The sequence below is a fragment of the Eucalyptus grandis genome, chromosome 11 (genome assembly GCF_016545825.1).
Source record: "Eucalyptus grandis isolate ANBG69807.140 chromosome 11, ASM1654582v1, whole genome shotgun sequence".
NCBI classification, from domain to species: domain Eukaryota; kingdom Viridiplantae; phylum Streptophyta; class Magnoliopsida; order Myrtales; family Myrtaceae; genus Eucalyptus; species Eucalyptus grandis.
The window spans coordinates 25,992,964-26,006,112 of NC_052622.1; the positions used below are offsets into that span (position 1 = coordinate 25,992,964).

General features: G+C 41.1%; 1 protein-coding gene across 1 annotated transcript; it reads right to left on the reverse strand.

Annotated features, from left to right (window-relative positions):
* Nucleotides 1-4,317: 4,317 nt before the first annotated feature.
* On the reverse strand, nt 4,318-6,106 carry LOC104425570 (E3 ubiquitin-protein ligase PUB23). The gene has a single exon (XM_010038292.3). The coding sequence runs from the start codon at nt 5,985-5,987 to the stop codon at nt 4,743-4,745; it is 1,245 nt and encodes a 414-aa protein (XP_010036594.2). The 5' UTR covers nt 5,988-6,106; the 3' UTR covers nt 4,318-4,742.
* Between the last annotated feature and the right edge of the window lie 7,043 nt (nt 6,107-13,149).

Genomic DNA, 13,149 nt, shown 5'->3' on the forward strand with positions numbered 1-13,149 from the left:
CCGTACACAAACTAAATAATACAATGCAATGCACACCAACTACAACATTTCATATATATATAAAAGCTAATGCCAAACTACTTTTATTTACATACTAAGATGGATTTCACGACGAGGTACAACAAAAGGCCAAGACTTTAACTAAGCTCAGCTATACTCAAAAGTACTCGACTATACATCAGACATGTACATCAATCTATCAGCTAGTGTTGGCCATCCCAAAAAGTGTCAACCTCCACCGGTCACACGCTCCTATCACACCCATCCCGGTGCATCGACCGGTGGCGGCATCAACATCCCCATCATCCTCCCATCTCAACGAACATGGACAAATAAGAACTCCTGGACTATGGGGCCATCAGGTAGGCCCACATTGTACATAACCAAAACACAGACGCGGATAAACACTAGACCATGAACACCAATGCAGGGGTGCTCTGAGCACTCGACCTCAACATCAAACGGTAATCCATAAAATGTACCACGCGTGATAGGTGCTAGAGGCATCTCTCAATCTGAAATGTTAGTCCCCAAAGGGATAAGTACAACCACTCAGCAGTAAAGATCCATCAAACTACACAATGCAACAAGCAAAATAATCAAGATACCACGAGTAAAGCACATATCATCCATGCTATCGAGCATACATCACCATGCGGTCGTGTATATATCGCCATGCAGTCATGCATATCTCACCATTCTATCGTGCATATACCACCATGCAGTCACGCTTGTATTTCCATGAGGTTCATCCCATGCCATATGCACATACATATGCGTGATTCATGTCATCCATACACTCATGTATACATCCCCATGAGATCCATTCAAGCCTTCATGATCGCATTCTCAATGTCAAATAGCATCAATTTACTTTCATAAGCAGATCATGCATCATGCCATATGCACACACCCATGCACATGATTCAATTTCCAGTTTTATCTTTCAAAAGGATCTCATCATTTTTCTTCCAAGGACCAATGTTTGCATCCCTCATTTATTGCTCACATCCAACCTGGCATTGCGAGGAACCTCCGGCACACACCTCCGGGCATCCAGCACACACACTCTGGCATCTCGCATCCCACCTAGCATCACGAGGAATCGCTGAGGCTCGCCATGAAAATGGTTACCATTGCCTTCCGGAATTACGTACCGACATATTACCAGGCATCCCCTGGAATTACGTACCGATATACCACCAGGCATCTCGAAACTCCCGAGGACCCTCCGGCTCACACACTCCAGGCATCCGGCACACACTCCGGGCATCCTGACACTCCCGGGGTATCGTCGGCTCACACCTCCGACGGTATCATTATTATCACAATATATAATCATATATATGTCTCATTTTCAACATGTCATTTGATGCAACAATATCAGAGGTCTAAACCAGCTTTTTGATGTTACATGACATGCTAAGTGTCACCGCATATGCAGCATGATTAACCACTTAAGACATTATATCTCATAGAACAATTCATTTATTTTTGAAAATACAGCAATTTTCGGATAAAACAGAATGCACTCCTTTAGTAAAAATTCTTGGAAAATTAGTAAAAAATCTCAATAAATTCTGGAAATTAAGCATAATGTAGACAAGACCTAGAGAAAGATATTTTATGAAGAAAACCATACCGAAAGAGCTTCATACAAGTCGCTACAGTCCATACATCACAGCAAAAGAAATTCCAGCACCACTTTTGCATAGTTTTGGAATTAATTTCGATTAAATCCTTAAATGAACTGAAAAAATTATAATATTTTAATATGTTATATCTGAGACATAGAGTTAAAAGTCTCATGAATAAATTGAAGTCTAATTCCTTCTGAATTAAAATTTATAATTTTTATAACTCTCCCTAACTCTCGGTTCACTGTCCAGATTCATCCTCTTCAAAGAAAATCGTTTTCCCCAATCAATACTTGTCCGTTTATTCTCAAATTTTATTATGTTACTCCTCACGATGTCTCCTACAACTCTTATCAAGGACATGAGATCAAATTCGGACTGGATACTTGCAAAAAATTCACAGAATCACAATAGATCAACATAACAGTTTCCAGATCTAGTACCTTCGAAGAAAAATGGTGTCACCGACCTATAATTGTTCGTTTTCTCTCAAATTTTGATATGTTACTCTCCAAGAAGTCCTATACAACTTTCATCGAGAAGTCGAAGTAAGATTCCAACTAGAACTTTGCATGCAGCTCATGAAATCACCAAAGGTCGGACTGTTTTCCAGAAAACAGAATACTAGACTAAGGATCTACTCCCATAACTTCGAAAATCCTCACCTCTACCACATCCGAAACTCACCATTCATCACACACAATCACAGCAAGCGAAGTGTAGATCAACGGACTCTACTTGCCTCTAATACAAGCAAAATCACAGCAAGCACAAGGTGGGGAAAGGCAGGTTCGACGGCGGGACTAGGCGGACGCACAGTGGCAACCGGTCTCCTTCTTCTCTTCTCTCGCACGGTCGCTCAGTTTCCCTCTCTCTCACTCGACAACTCTCTCTCTCTCTCTCTCAGTCGATAACCCCCTCATCAATCTGCCTCTCCTCTCTTTAATTTTCTTTCCCTTCAATGATTTGCAATCATTAACCTTACATGGCATTTTACACTTGGCTACAATGGATGGACATGTGGCTGATCTCCCTTGCCACTTGTAAATTTTCATGTAGGTTGATGGGCCATCCTTTGGGCCGGCTCCTCCTTCGGTCGACAGCAGCTCCTTTGGGCTTCATGGACCAGGCCTTAGTGGCCGAACGGTGGGGGGTCTTGTGGGCTAGTTTTGGGCTAAAAATTTCGGCCCACTTCTTCTTTTAATAATCTACCCTAAATCGTCACTTATATAAATACCTAATTGCAATTTATAGGGCCATAAAACTTGCAACTTAAATCAATAAAATCCAACCTATAAAGTGCACGGCCAAGAATAAAATTTTCCTATCAAATAATGGTCCATTGAAATGCTCGGCCTTAATCTATTTTATTAAACCAATGACCATAACATAGTCCAATGGCGCTTCCATTACCTATCCATGGTTTATAGCATATCTAGAGGTTGTCATGAGGTTTTAGGATGCCACACTTAACTAGACACAAAGTAATTAAAATAGACATCAAAATTCATTCATCTCATTGGGCATTCTAATAGACATCTTCGAAGATCACCGAACAACAAAGGAAATTGTTCAAAGAAGCTTTTGTTTGCTAGATAGTCGATTAGTAGTCTCAAAATCAATAACAAGCTTGTAAGTTGATAGCAACAACCATGAAATTGACAACTCTCTTGCATAATCGACATCTTCAACTTGAATTGATCAACAAAGCCCAATGCTCCCACATCAAAATAGAAAAGTGGATAGTTGTGAACAAGTATCTTGCATTATCATTTGTATTCTGTTTATAGTAATCGAATAAGCGTGTGCTCCATGAATTTCCAATGTCATTTGCTTGAGGTTTGATGAGTTTGTAAAAATAAGTACACCAACTTTAAAATCGCCTCCAACCACTAGCCATTTGGTCTTCTTCTTCTTATTCTATGCACCTTTTTATTGTAATATAAAAAATATATTTGTCAACCTTATTATATTGTGAGTTATAAACTAATGGAACTCTCTGCCGCCATTTTCAATCATCCATCTTTGACTAATTATTATGTGAAATTTTCTGATGCCATTTTAGAATATCTTGATCAGTTAAGTCCTTGAATAAACATGAATTGTTAGGTCTCCACTAAAATTCTAATAATTAAATGAAAAAATGGGAATATAATTTTTTAGAGTCTTATCAAACATATTTCTATTTATTTATTTATTCTGGGAGTAGCAATTATGTGCAATTACTTAACATTTTCTTCTATTCATGAACTTATATAGAGAATAGAAATAAAAAGAAAAATTAAACAGAAATGGTTCTTACAAATAAATGTTACCATACATACCCCTGGAATAATTATGATAGTTTTTTATATCTCTCAAGATTGTGCAAATATTCTTCTTTGATTGTGTGTAACTTGTTTAATCTTTATCTTATTTAGTCATTTCATTAAGCCTATAAATAGACTAATGTAATCTTAATTATAATATAGAGAAATATATTTACAATTACTCTCTTCCACATATCATTCTTATTTCTCTACTACTTTGTTGATTCTTGTACAAGAAATGCAGATTGACAAGAAAATTAAAGGTATGAAAGCTAGAGACAACCGTGACAGGTCATGTAAAAAGGTACTAGAATGTAAAGATAATAGGAAGATAAAATTGAACGACTAGTGTTCATTGTTTGATTAGCGGTCCTTTACTCGAATGATCGATACTTATAACTATTAGAAGTGATTAACAATAGTTACAAAAAAAGCAAATACCACCTACGTGACTCATAAAATTTAGCAACATGTATTTGTAAATGATTACTCAAAGACCTACTACTCAATAATCATGGTCTCATCACTAGCCCCACGACGACCATTTCTTCCACAACTTATAGCACCTTCTCCTGACGGTTTTAACAGCCCGTATTTCGCGGCCATTATCATTTGTTGGACTGGCCCTTCCACCATTAAGCTAGGATCAGAAGCTTCCCAAGCATATTCGATCCTTTCGTTCAACGCCGTTTTTTGTTCCTCAAAGTAGGAGGACATGTCGCGGAGCTCTACCAACAAATATGGTCGAAGATCTTGCCTTGATCAAGATCGATTTGGTAAAACAATTGGGACATTTTCAAGATGGGTATGAAGCGCGCAAATTGGAGGGTATACAGGGAGAGTGCTTCCAAACCCTGGCATGTAATTTCAGTATCTCAATCGCCTTTTCTTTGATCTTCCTTCCACAGTCCACTTGCAGAACCGAACACAGCTTCGCTGCGACGCCCAACTGCAACATCTCTTGCAAAACGCTCGCGGTTGCCGAGAACTTGGAGACAGAAAGCAGAATTCTGACTGCCCTCTCGCTAGCAACATGCGAAACCCTAAGTATCCTCTTTGAAACGACTGCGATGCCCGCTCCATGCCTTAGCAACTCCGATCTCCCCTCGGCCCATTGACACAGCATCTCCAACAACATCAACATTAACTCACAGGTCCGCCAGTCAGAACAATCAAGAAGCAGCTCGATCAATACTGAGACTACCCCGGACTCAACGGCTTTGATCCTGTTTCGGCCCCAAGGGCATAGATTTATCAGTAGCTTCAGCGTGGCCTTGGTGGCCTGCCGAGATATCTGGTCGTGCAGGACTTGGACCGCCTTGGCAAAAAACTCCTGCCTCAGGGTGATGATCTGCATCGGCTCCGCAACCTCAAACATCGACTTGAGCAGCAGCACTGCAAATGCCTTCGACTTATAAGAGCCACACTGCATGATGCGTGTAAGAGATTCAATGAACTTACTGTCCTTGGCCACAAGGCTCTTAAGGCCCCGCTCAGAGAGCTGGAGATGGTAGAGGATGCACAGCGCGTCGTCGCTCGGTGTCTTGACTTCAAGCAGTGACCCATTTTCCGAGGCCAACGAGTGATCTTGTGAGGTGGTGTTTATCACCGAGGCCAGGAACTCAATGACACCGGCAGCTTCCATGCAACGCTTGGCTGAAGTATGATGAGAAGCGATAGATCTCAGCCGCCTAAGACACTTCTGTTGGTGGTGAGGCTTCTTGGCATCTCGCAGGATCTCGGTGATCTGGGCTTTGCTGATGACAGGCTTTGGGGTTGGGATCCGCTCAACGCCATGCGACGAGTTGAGGGTGCACCAAGATTGAATCAGGCGGCGGAGGGTGTGGTTAGGCGTCAGGTCCATGTCGGAGATTGGCTGTTTGGTGACGGGGCACAAGCTAATTTTGGAAGTGGACAGCCATGTCTCAATGCTGTCTCGGTCATAGGTTATCCCCGTCGAGACGGTGACTGGATCTCTCATGATCCCCAGCGAGATGGGACAGAGGAAGAATGGAGGCACTTCCACTTCATTGTCTTCCATTCGCTCGCAGCGCGATGTGACTGGATCTATGAGCTGATGATGCAATCTCGATGCTGACTTTAAGTGCGATCGAATTCGAGGGCGATGATTGACAAACTCTTGTGATGAGAGGGGACAAGCGATACCCGAAAAGATTGTGAATTTGTTAGGAGTGGCTTGGTTATATATATATCAAGGTGGAAGGTCAGGCAATTCAAAACGAGGAAAGTCAAAACAAAACACAAACTAAAAGTTGAGAGAGAGAGAGAGAGAGAGAGAGGACTTTTCAACGGTATTGAAAGGCTCAAGAATGGTCAACTCTTAATTACCCGGTCGCGAATGAATGAGAGGTCAAAGAACTATTGCGGGGATGTGCGCCACGTGATCTTTATCGTTTGACATCGCATAATTCTGAGGTAGCCAGTGTATGCCGACAAAATTAAGTGGGGACACCGTCGGATGTGTGCAACGTTCGTTCTTTGTTCTTCTTCTTTATGTTCCTTTTTAACTACTATTGCGGCCATCAGCACCGTCGGATGTGTGCAAAGCATGGTGTTCCTCCTTCAACCCTTCTGAGTTTTGACCCAGCGAAAGTCGAAAATTGTCAACGCTGATCTGGTGAACAAGGTTCGAATATTCTGCGTTAAAGGATCGATTTACAAAACAATTTGATATGAACTGACTTAGTCATGACCAGCTAGGGTTATTGCCATTTGGGATAACAGCCTCGTGATTGATTAAGTTCAACCCTAGCAAGATATATGTTCCTTGTACAATTCCGATGTTCTTTTAACCAACAAGGTACCTTTCAATGTTCAAGACATGCAAGTTAAGACTTTCCCTAGATGTCTATTGATTTTGTCTCTCTTCCGTCGTACAATGAACCTCAATTCAATTTTCAAAGTAAAATCCCGTTTTACAACTTCTTTCTAGAAGTATGTGGGCGGATCTCTGAACCGGGCTACAGCTTGTTCTAGGAGCCTCCGATGTTCCAAATTGTATCATCTACACGAAAAATATGCGATCGCCTTGCTCTCATTAGAAAGTGATTTCTATGGCAAATCCTAGAATCATGAGGTAAATACCTAACTGGAGATAAATTATTGACTTGAGAAAGCGAGAGACCTGAACTTATTCACTGTTCTTTGTGTGAACAGAAAAGTTGGGAGCAGGATTAATTAATTAATTAGGGAAGACCCCCGATTAGATATATATATAAAATGTGCACTTCTAGTGCATGTTAGTGACTAACATTTAAAACAGAAAACAAAAACTGGAGGCAACTTTTTTATCTTTTTAAATCTTAACCATACTTCATTTTCCACGTAAAACGTACAAATGATTAATAAGTTATTGAAACCTTGTAAAAATCACAAACCGTTCCCAATAAGTCAAAATCCTAAAAAAGAGTACTCCAAATAACCACATAAGATAATAGCCATTTGGGGATGTGGGGGTGCTTTATGTACGATCACTCAATAGGGTCTCTCTCCATTTGATGTAGGATTTGAGATATCACAAACTCTCACACTTATAGAACCAATGTTCTCATTAGTATTGGACTGTAGAGTGTAACAATAATCCCCATATTCAATGTATGGCCCAGTCAATTCATGCTCCATTGTCATCTTGGAAGCCTTACAGGAGCTATATCTTGTTGGAGCCCTCTTGCAGCAACAATCACCTTCGCCCTAGCTAAATCTAATATAGGCCTAGTCTATAAGAACCGCACATACATTTACTAGTAAATGGAGGTTGTGCTTTGATATCATCAATAACAACCTAGTCCAGTCCATATGAGCTAAGCCCTAAAAATATTGTTCCAAGTAACGTATAAGGTGGTGAACACTTTGGGTGTGTGTTAACCTATAAATCACTCAATAGACACTCTCCCAACACTATAGGACTTCGGGCTTCACGTACTGATTTTAAAACATTTGAAAAAGAACTTATGTTTTGTTAATATGAAAATATCGGGCTATAGAGAAAAGGTAAGACAGTGTTTACTTATGTTGGGATTTGAATAGAATATGTGGTTCCTTCTTCCTAACAAAACACCTAGCTATTAGCTAATTCAATTTTCCAATCTCTTCCTCCAAAAAAAAAAAAAAAAAAAAAAGAGAGAGAGAGAGAAAAGAAAAGAAAAGAAAAGAATCTTTTCCTCTCACTCACTGCATTCAACCAATATTCCAATGAAGTTTTCACGTCGGTTCATTTTATTACATCCCATGCTATGGATAACTTGGCCAACTGTTCACCGTTCACATCATTTCTATGGTTGGCTTTCATGGTCCACTCTGTTTTTTTTTTCTATTTGTGGCCATTATTTGGTAAACCCCGTTAGGTTCACGATGCAAAGTTGAAGTTTTAGCAAGAACAATGAAGAACCGGCCATTCTTTTCTTGGACTGGTGAAGTTATAAGGTCATAAAAGCAATCGAGAAGTACAATGTACCTTAGCTTTTGTGAACTACGACCATAGTGCACATGGTCATGTCGGTGTTGCCCTCGTTCTTGTGAGGACCAAACAATCCCACATATGGCCAGAGTAGGAGAGAGGGTTGACCGAATTTAGGTTGTCTTCGTTAATTGCAGATTACGTGCCGAAAGAGAAAGCACTCGTCAAAGATCCCACTAAGAAATATGACCTCCACATAATCCTGATCCGAGATGAACGAGGATGACGATGCCATTCTCCCCAATTTCAACAGGCAATTTTCACTTGTGGGAAGTCACTTATTCGGAACATACTTAGGTCATTAGAATACCCCTACTCTCGTATATAGCTTATATACATATATATAAATTCTTTTAAGAATTTATTCAACATAAATTTGCCTAGAGATCTCGGTCAAATTAGTATATGTATCCTGATTTGATACTAGCACTTAGATTGGAATAAGTTAAGCAATGGATCACAAACTTCTCTATTTAGTGAATGGAGAGCCCGCTTTCAATCATCCGCCCTGCCCCCACCACTTCGGTATATGCTTTAACAGGAATTACACAAAAGTAGATTGATGCAATATACACCTTTGGTCAAATGCCTGCCCAACCCTATGAGAAAAACATGCTATTTTTTCTGAAACAATTTAAGACCATGTCACCTTTTGTCAAAAGTAATTTCACTTGTTTAACTATTTTCATCACTGCTTCTTTAATCACATATTCCAATAACGTGTCTATTTTTACTAATATACACTGAAAACCCATTAAATAAATAAAAACAACATGATATTCTCTTGATTCGTTATAGATAATAAAGTGTAGCAACATAGCTCAATTGCTAGATACAGATTTTCCTATAACATCATTGATGAATATCCATTTTTGTAGCTTATATGAAGCTCTCAGAGACATGTTCTTTTTTAGGTCACTCGAAAATGAAGCTATTTTTTTTTCCCGAAAGTATAGTTATGTCACCGGATATACTAGAATCTAATAATTAATTGAAGTAGCAAAAGGATTCAAATGTCTCATATTGACATCCCACCACGACAAAAGGAAGAGAGAGAGAGAGAGAGAGAGAGAGAGAGAGAGAGAGAGAGAGAGTGAAGAAGCAAAAGGATTCAAACTCACGCCAGAACGGACAAACATTCCATTAATGGAAGGGCCACCACCAGTTGGTGGGATGGCGATGGCGATGAAAAGGATTCAAACTCACCCCAGAACGGACAAACATTCCATTAATGGAAGGGCCACCGCCAGTTGGTGGGATGGTGATGGCGGTTGGTATGGGCCATGAATACTCTCACGTGCTAAATCCATCTGTACGTAGGCGTTCCCTTTTGACTAGGTTTATAAACTGCCGATCCCACTCAGTTTTTCTCCATAGCTACCTTGCTAGATACAAAATGCCGGTGTAAGGACAATTTATTTCATAAAATATGAATGATTTAAAATTTTCATAAACTACTTATGTTATCTTGTAAGTTTAATTTTTAAACAAATGTACAAGTACATAGCAGGGCTTTGCTAGGGGAAAAGTACAAAGAAAACCCTAAACCCATTACATTAATACAAATTCAGTCATAAACCTTTGAATTATACCAATTTAATTCTAAATCGGGAGAATTACCAAAAAAGTCCTAAACCTATTTCAATTGTGCCAATTCAGTCCTAAACCTTTTTTTTTTGGCCAATTTAGTCCTAAACCTTTTTTTTTGTGCCAATTTAGTCCAAACCTTTTACAATTGGCCAATTCAGCCATCCGGCCAAAAAATGGCCCGTCGTGGGCCGATGGGGCCCGGCCGGCGAACAATTTTTTAATAAATTTTTTTTTTTTTTTTTATTTTTAATTTTTTTAATTTTTTTTTCCTATCTTCTTCTTCCTCGGCGGCGTTGGCCAGCCGGCCGAGGCGAGGGCGGCGAGGCTCGCCCCGCCGGCCACCGCGGCGAGCCTCGCCCGGCGACGGCGAGGCCACCGTCGCCCGGCCAAGGCAAGGCTCGGTCTTGCCCAACCATGGCGAGGTTGAGCCTCGCCGGATCTAGCGATGGCGGCCTCGCCGTTCTTTGGGCAAGGCTCGCCTTCGCTAGTGGCCGGCGGGGCGAGCCTCGCCCGGCGACGGCGGCCTCGCCGGCCACCGGCGAGGTCGACCCTCTCCTAGCCAAGGCGAGGTCGACCTCGCCGATGGCCCCGAGGCCGCCGTCGCCCGGTCTGGCGAGGCTCGACCTCGCCATGGGCTGGCGAGGCCGAGCCTCGCCTTGGCTGGCGACGGCCGCCTTGCCGTCGGGCGAGGCTCCCCGCCGCCACGGCGGCGAGCGAGCCTCGCCCGGCGACGGCGAGGCCGCCGTCGCCCGGATCCGGTGAGGCTCAACCTCACCATGGGTGGGCGACGGCGGCCTCGCGCGGGGGCGAGGCTCGCCTTCGCCGTGTGGCCGGGGGCGAGCCTCGCCGGCCCTCGCCTCTGGCCGGCCGGCCAGCGCCGGCCAGAGGAAGAAGAAGATAGGAAGAAAAAAAAAAGAAGAAAAAAAAAAAAAAATAAAAAAATCGAAAAAAAAAAATTATTAAAAAATCGTTCACCGGCCGGCGGCGTCCACGTCCACGTCGGCACCGGCCAATTTTGGCCGGATGGACTGAATTGGCACAATTGTAAAAGGTTTAGGACTAAGTTGGCCAAAAAAAAAAGTTTAGGACTAAATTGGCACAATCGCAATAGGTTTAGGACTTTTTTGGTAATTCTCCCATTCTAAATCTTTTCACATTGTATCAATTTAATCCATCCGACCAATTTTGGTTGGCAACATTGATGTGGACATTGGCCTGGCCAACGGTGACATTGCAAATTTTAAATATTTTTTTTTCGAATTATTTATTAATTTTTCTTTTTCTTTTTCCTTTCCTTTTTTCTCTTCATCTTCCTTAGGCTTCTTCTCCCATAGTGGTCAACGAGCTAGCAAGGGTCGTCGACCATTAGGCGAGGCCAACCTCGCCATGGCCTCACTAGCCACAAGCAAGGCTATCTTTGGCTGCGGCAAGGCTATGGCAAGACTGGCCTCGCCCGTGGCCCAAGGAGAGGTTGGGCGAGGGCCGCAACCCTTGCCAGAGCCTCGCTGATCACTGCAGGAGAAGAAACCCAAGGAAGAAGAAGACAAAAAAATGGATTGAAAAAAGGAAAAAAGGAAAAGGAAAACATTGAAAAAAATAAAAAAAATTATTTGGAAAATTGCCATCTTGACTTTCAGTCACTAGCTGGCATCCACGTCAATGCCAATTGGCCAAAATTGGCCAGATAGACTGATATAATATCAATATGAAAAGATTTAAGACTAAATTAATCTAATTAAAAGATTTTAGACTAAATTAAAATCAGTACTAATACAATAGGTTTATGATTTTTTTTTGGGTACTTTTCCTGCTTTGCTAATATAACAATCTTTGGGTTATTATGAGAATAATAATTTATTATGAGCCACAAATTTTTGAAAGAGTAGACCCCTCAATAATTTTTTTTTTGATGACCCAGAACCCCATACACAATAATTTTTAATTAATTATTATTTGATTTTTTTTTATAGAAAACAAACTATTATTCTCACAATAAATTACATTATCACTCAATCATTTCTCGTAAGAATATCATTAGCAAAACAAGACATGTCTGGTGTAAGAAAATTATTAGCATGGATCACCTATTTTTTCTTTTAAAAAAAAGATAGATAAAATGTTATTGTTTTGTTTCACAAAATACAAATGATTTGAAATTCTATAAACTACATAGGATATCTCGTAAGAATATTATTAGCATAGGCGATTCGTTATCTCACCTATCTTTTTTTGGAAGTAAATAGCATCAGTTTGTAGTTCAATAGTAAATCGTTGTTGTATTTACGGACTTTAGTTTTTCCCCCCATAAACACATATTCTTGCCAATTCCGGTCAAATCGATATACTTTTCAAGTGTCGGGGCGGTTCTCGAGATGCGCTAGAATAAATTCATCTTCCACACGATAGGTTATAAAATAGAGCAAGTACTAGATCAATTGCAGAACCGACTGAATAAAACATTTTGCACCGTCCATCAAGCAACCCTTTTAGGTAGGAACCACAATGCATGAACATGAAACTCGCGATATGTCACCACGGCAATCATCTTTATCTTCAATTGGAAATTCATTGATCAAATCAGGTCTTGAGCTCAACCTCAATTCAAACCCTCAGCTCTCAAAGCCACGTTTCACCGGCGTAGAACCTTGAACGGTCGAAGGATCGATCCCCACCGAATACAATTCAATGAACGATCGACATATTCAGATATCTCCTGCCCAAGTCGCAACCTGTGTGCCTTTTCCTTTCTGTATATTAAGAATAGCAACCTGCGGTCCTTGGAAGGTGGAAGCGTCTCCCATTTCTTCAATTACTATGCACTGGCCGCCACCAACTGCCCAAAGTACCATTTCAGCGGTCAAACCGGAAGTCGACGCTGTCTTCGTCAATCCTTCTTCCGGAAACGTCGGGCTATCGATATTTTCTTCAATTATCAGAGGAGACTTTGAACTTTCTCGAGGAGGGTTCGTCTTACCAATTGATAAGAAATTTATGAGGGCTTTGCGTGATTGCAAGTTGCATGCATGGACCATTCCTTCTCCTTCCTATTCATGAGACGTATAATCTTCCTGAAATTGAATAGAAGACCTAAATACCGATGGCGTGCGGCCTGGGGACTAGTCCTATAGCTCTTTTG

Coding starts and splice junctions, on each gene's coding strand:
- LOC104425570 (XM_010038292.3), bottom strand. CDS start 5,987: ATGGAAGACAATGAAGTGGAAGTGCCTCCATTCTTCCTCTGTCCCATC.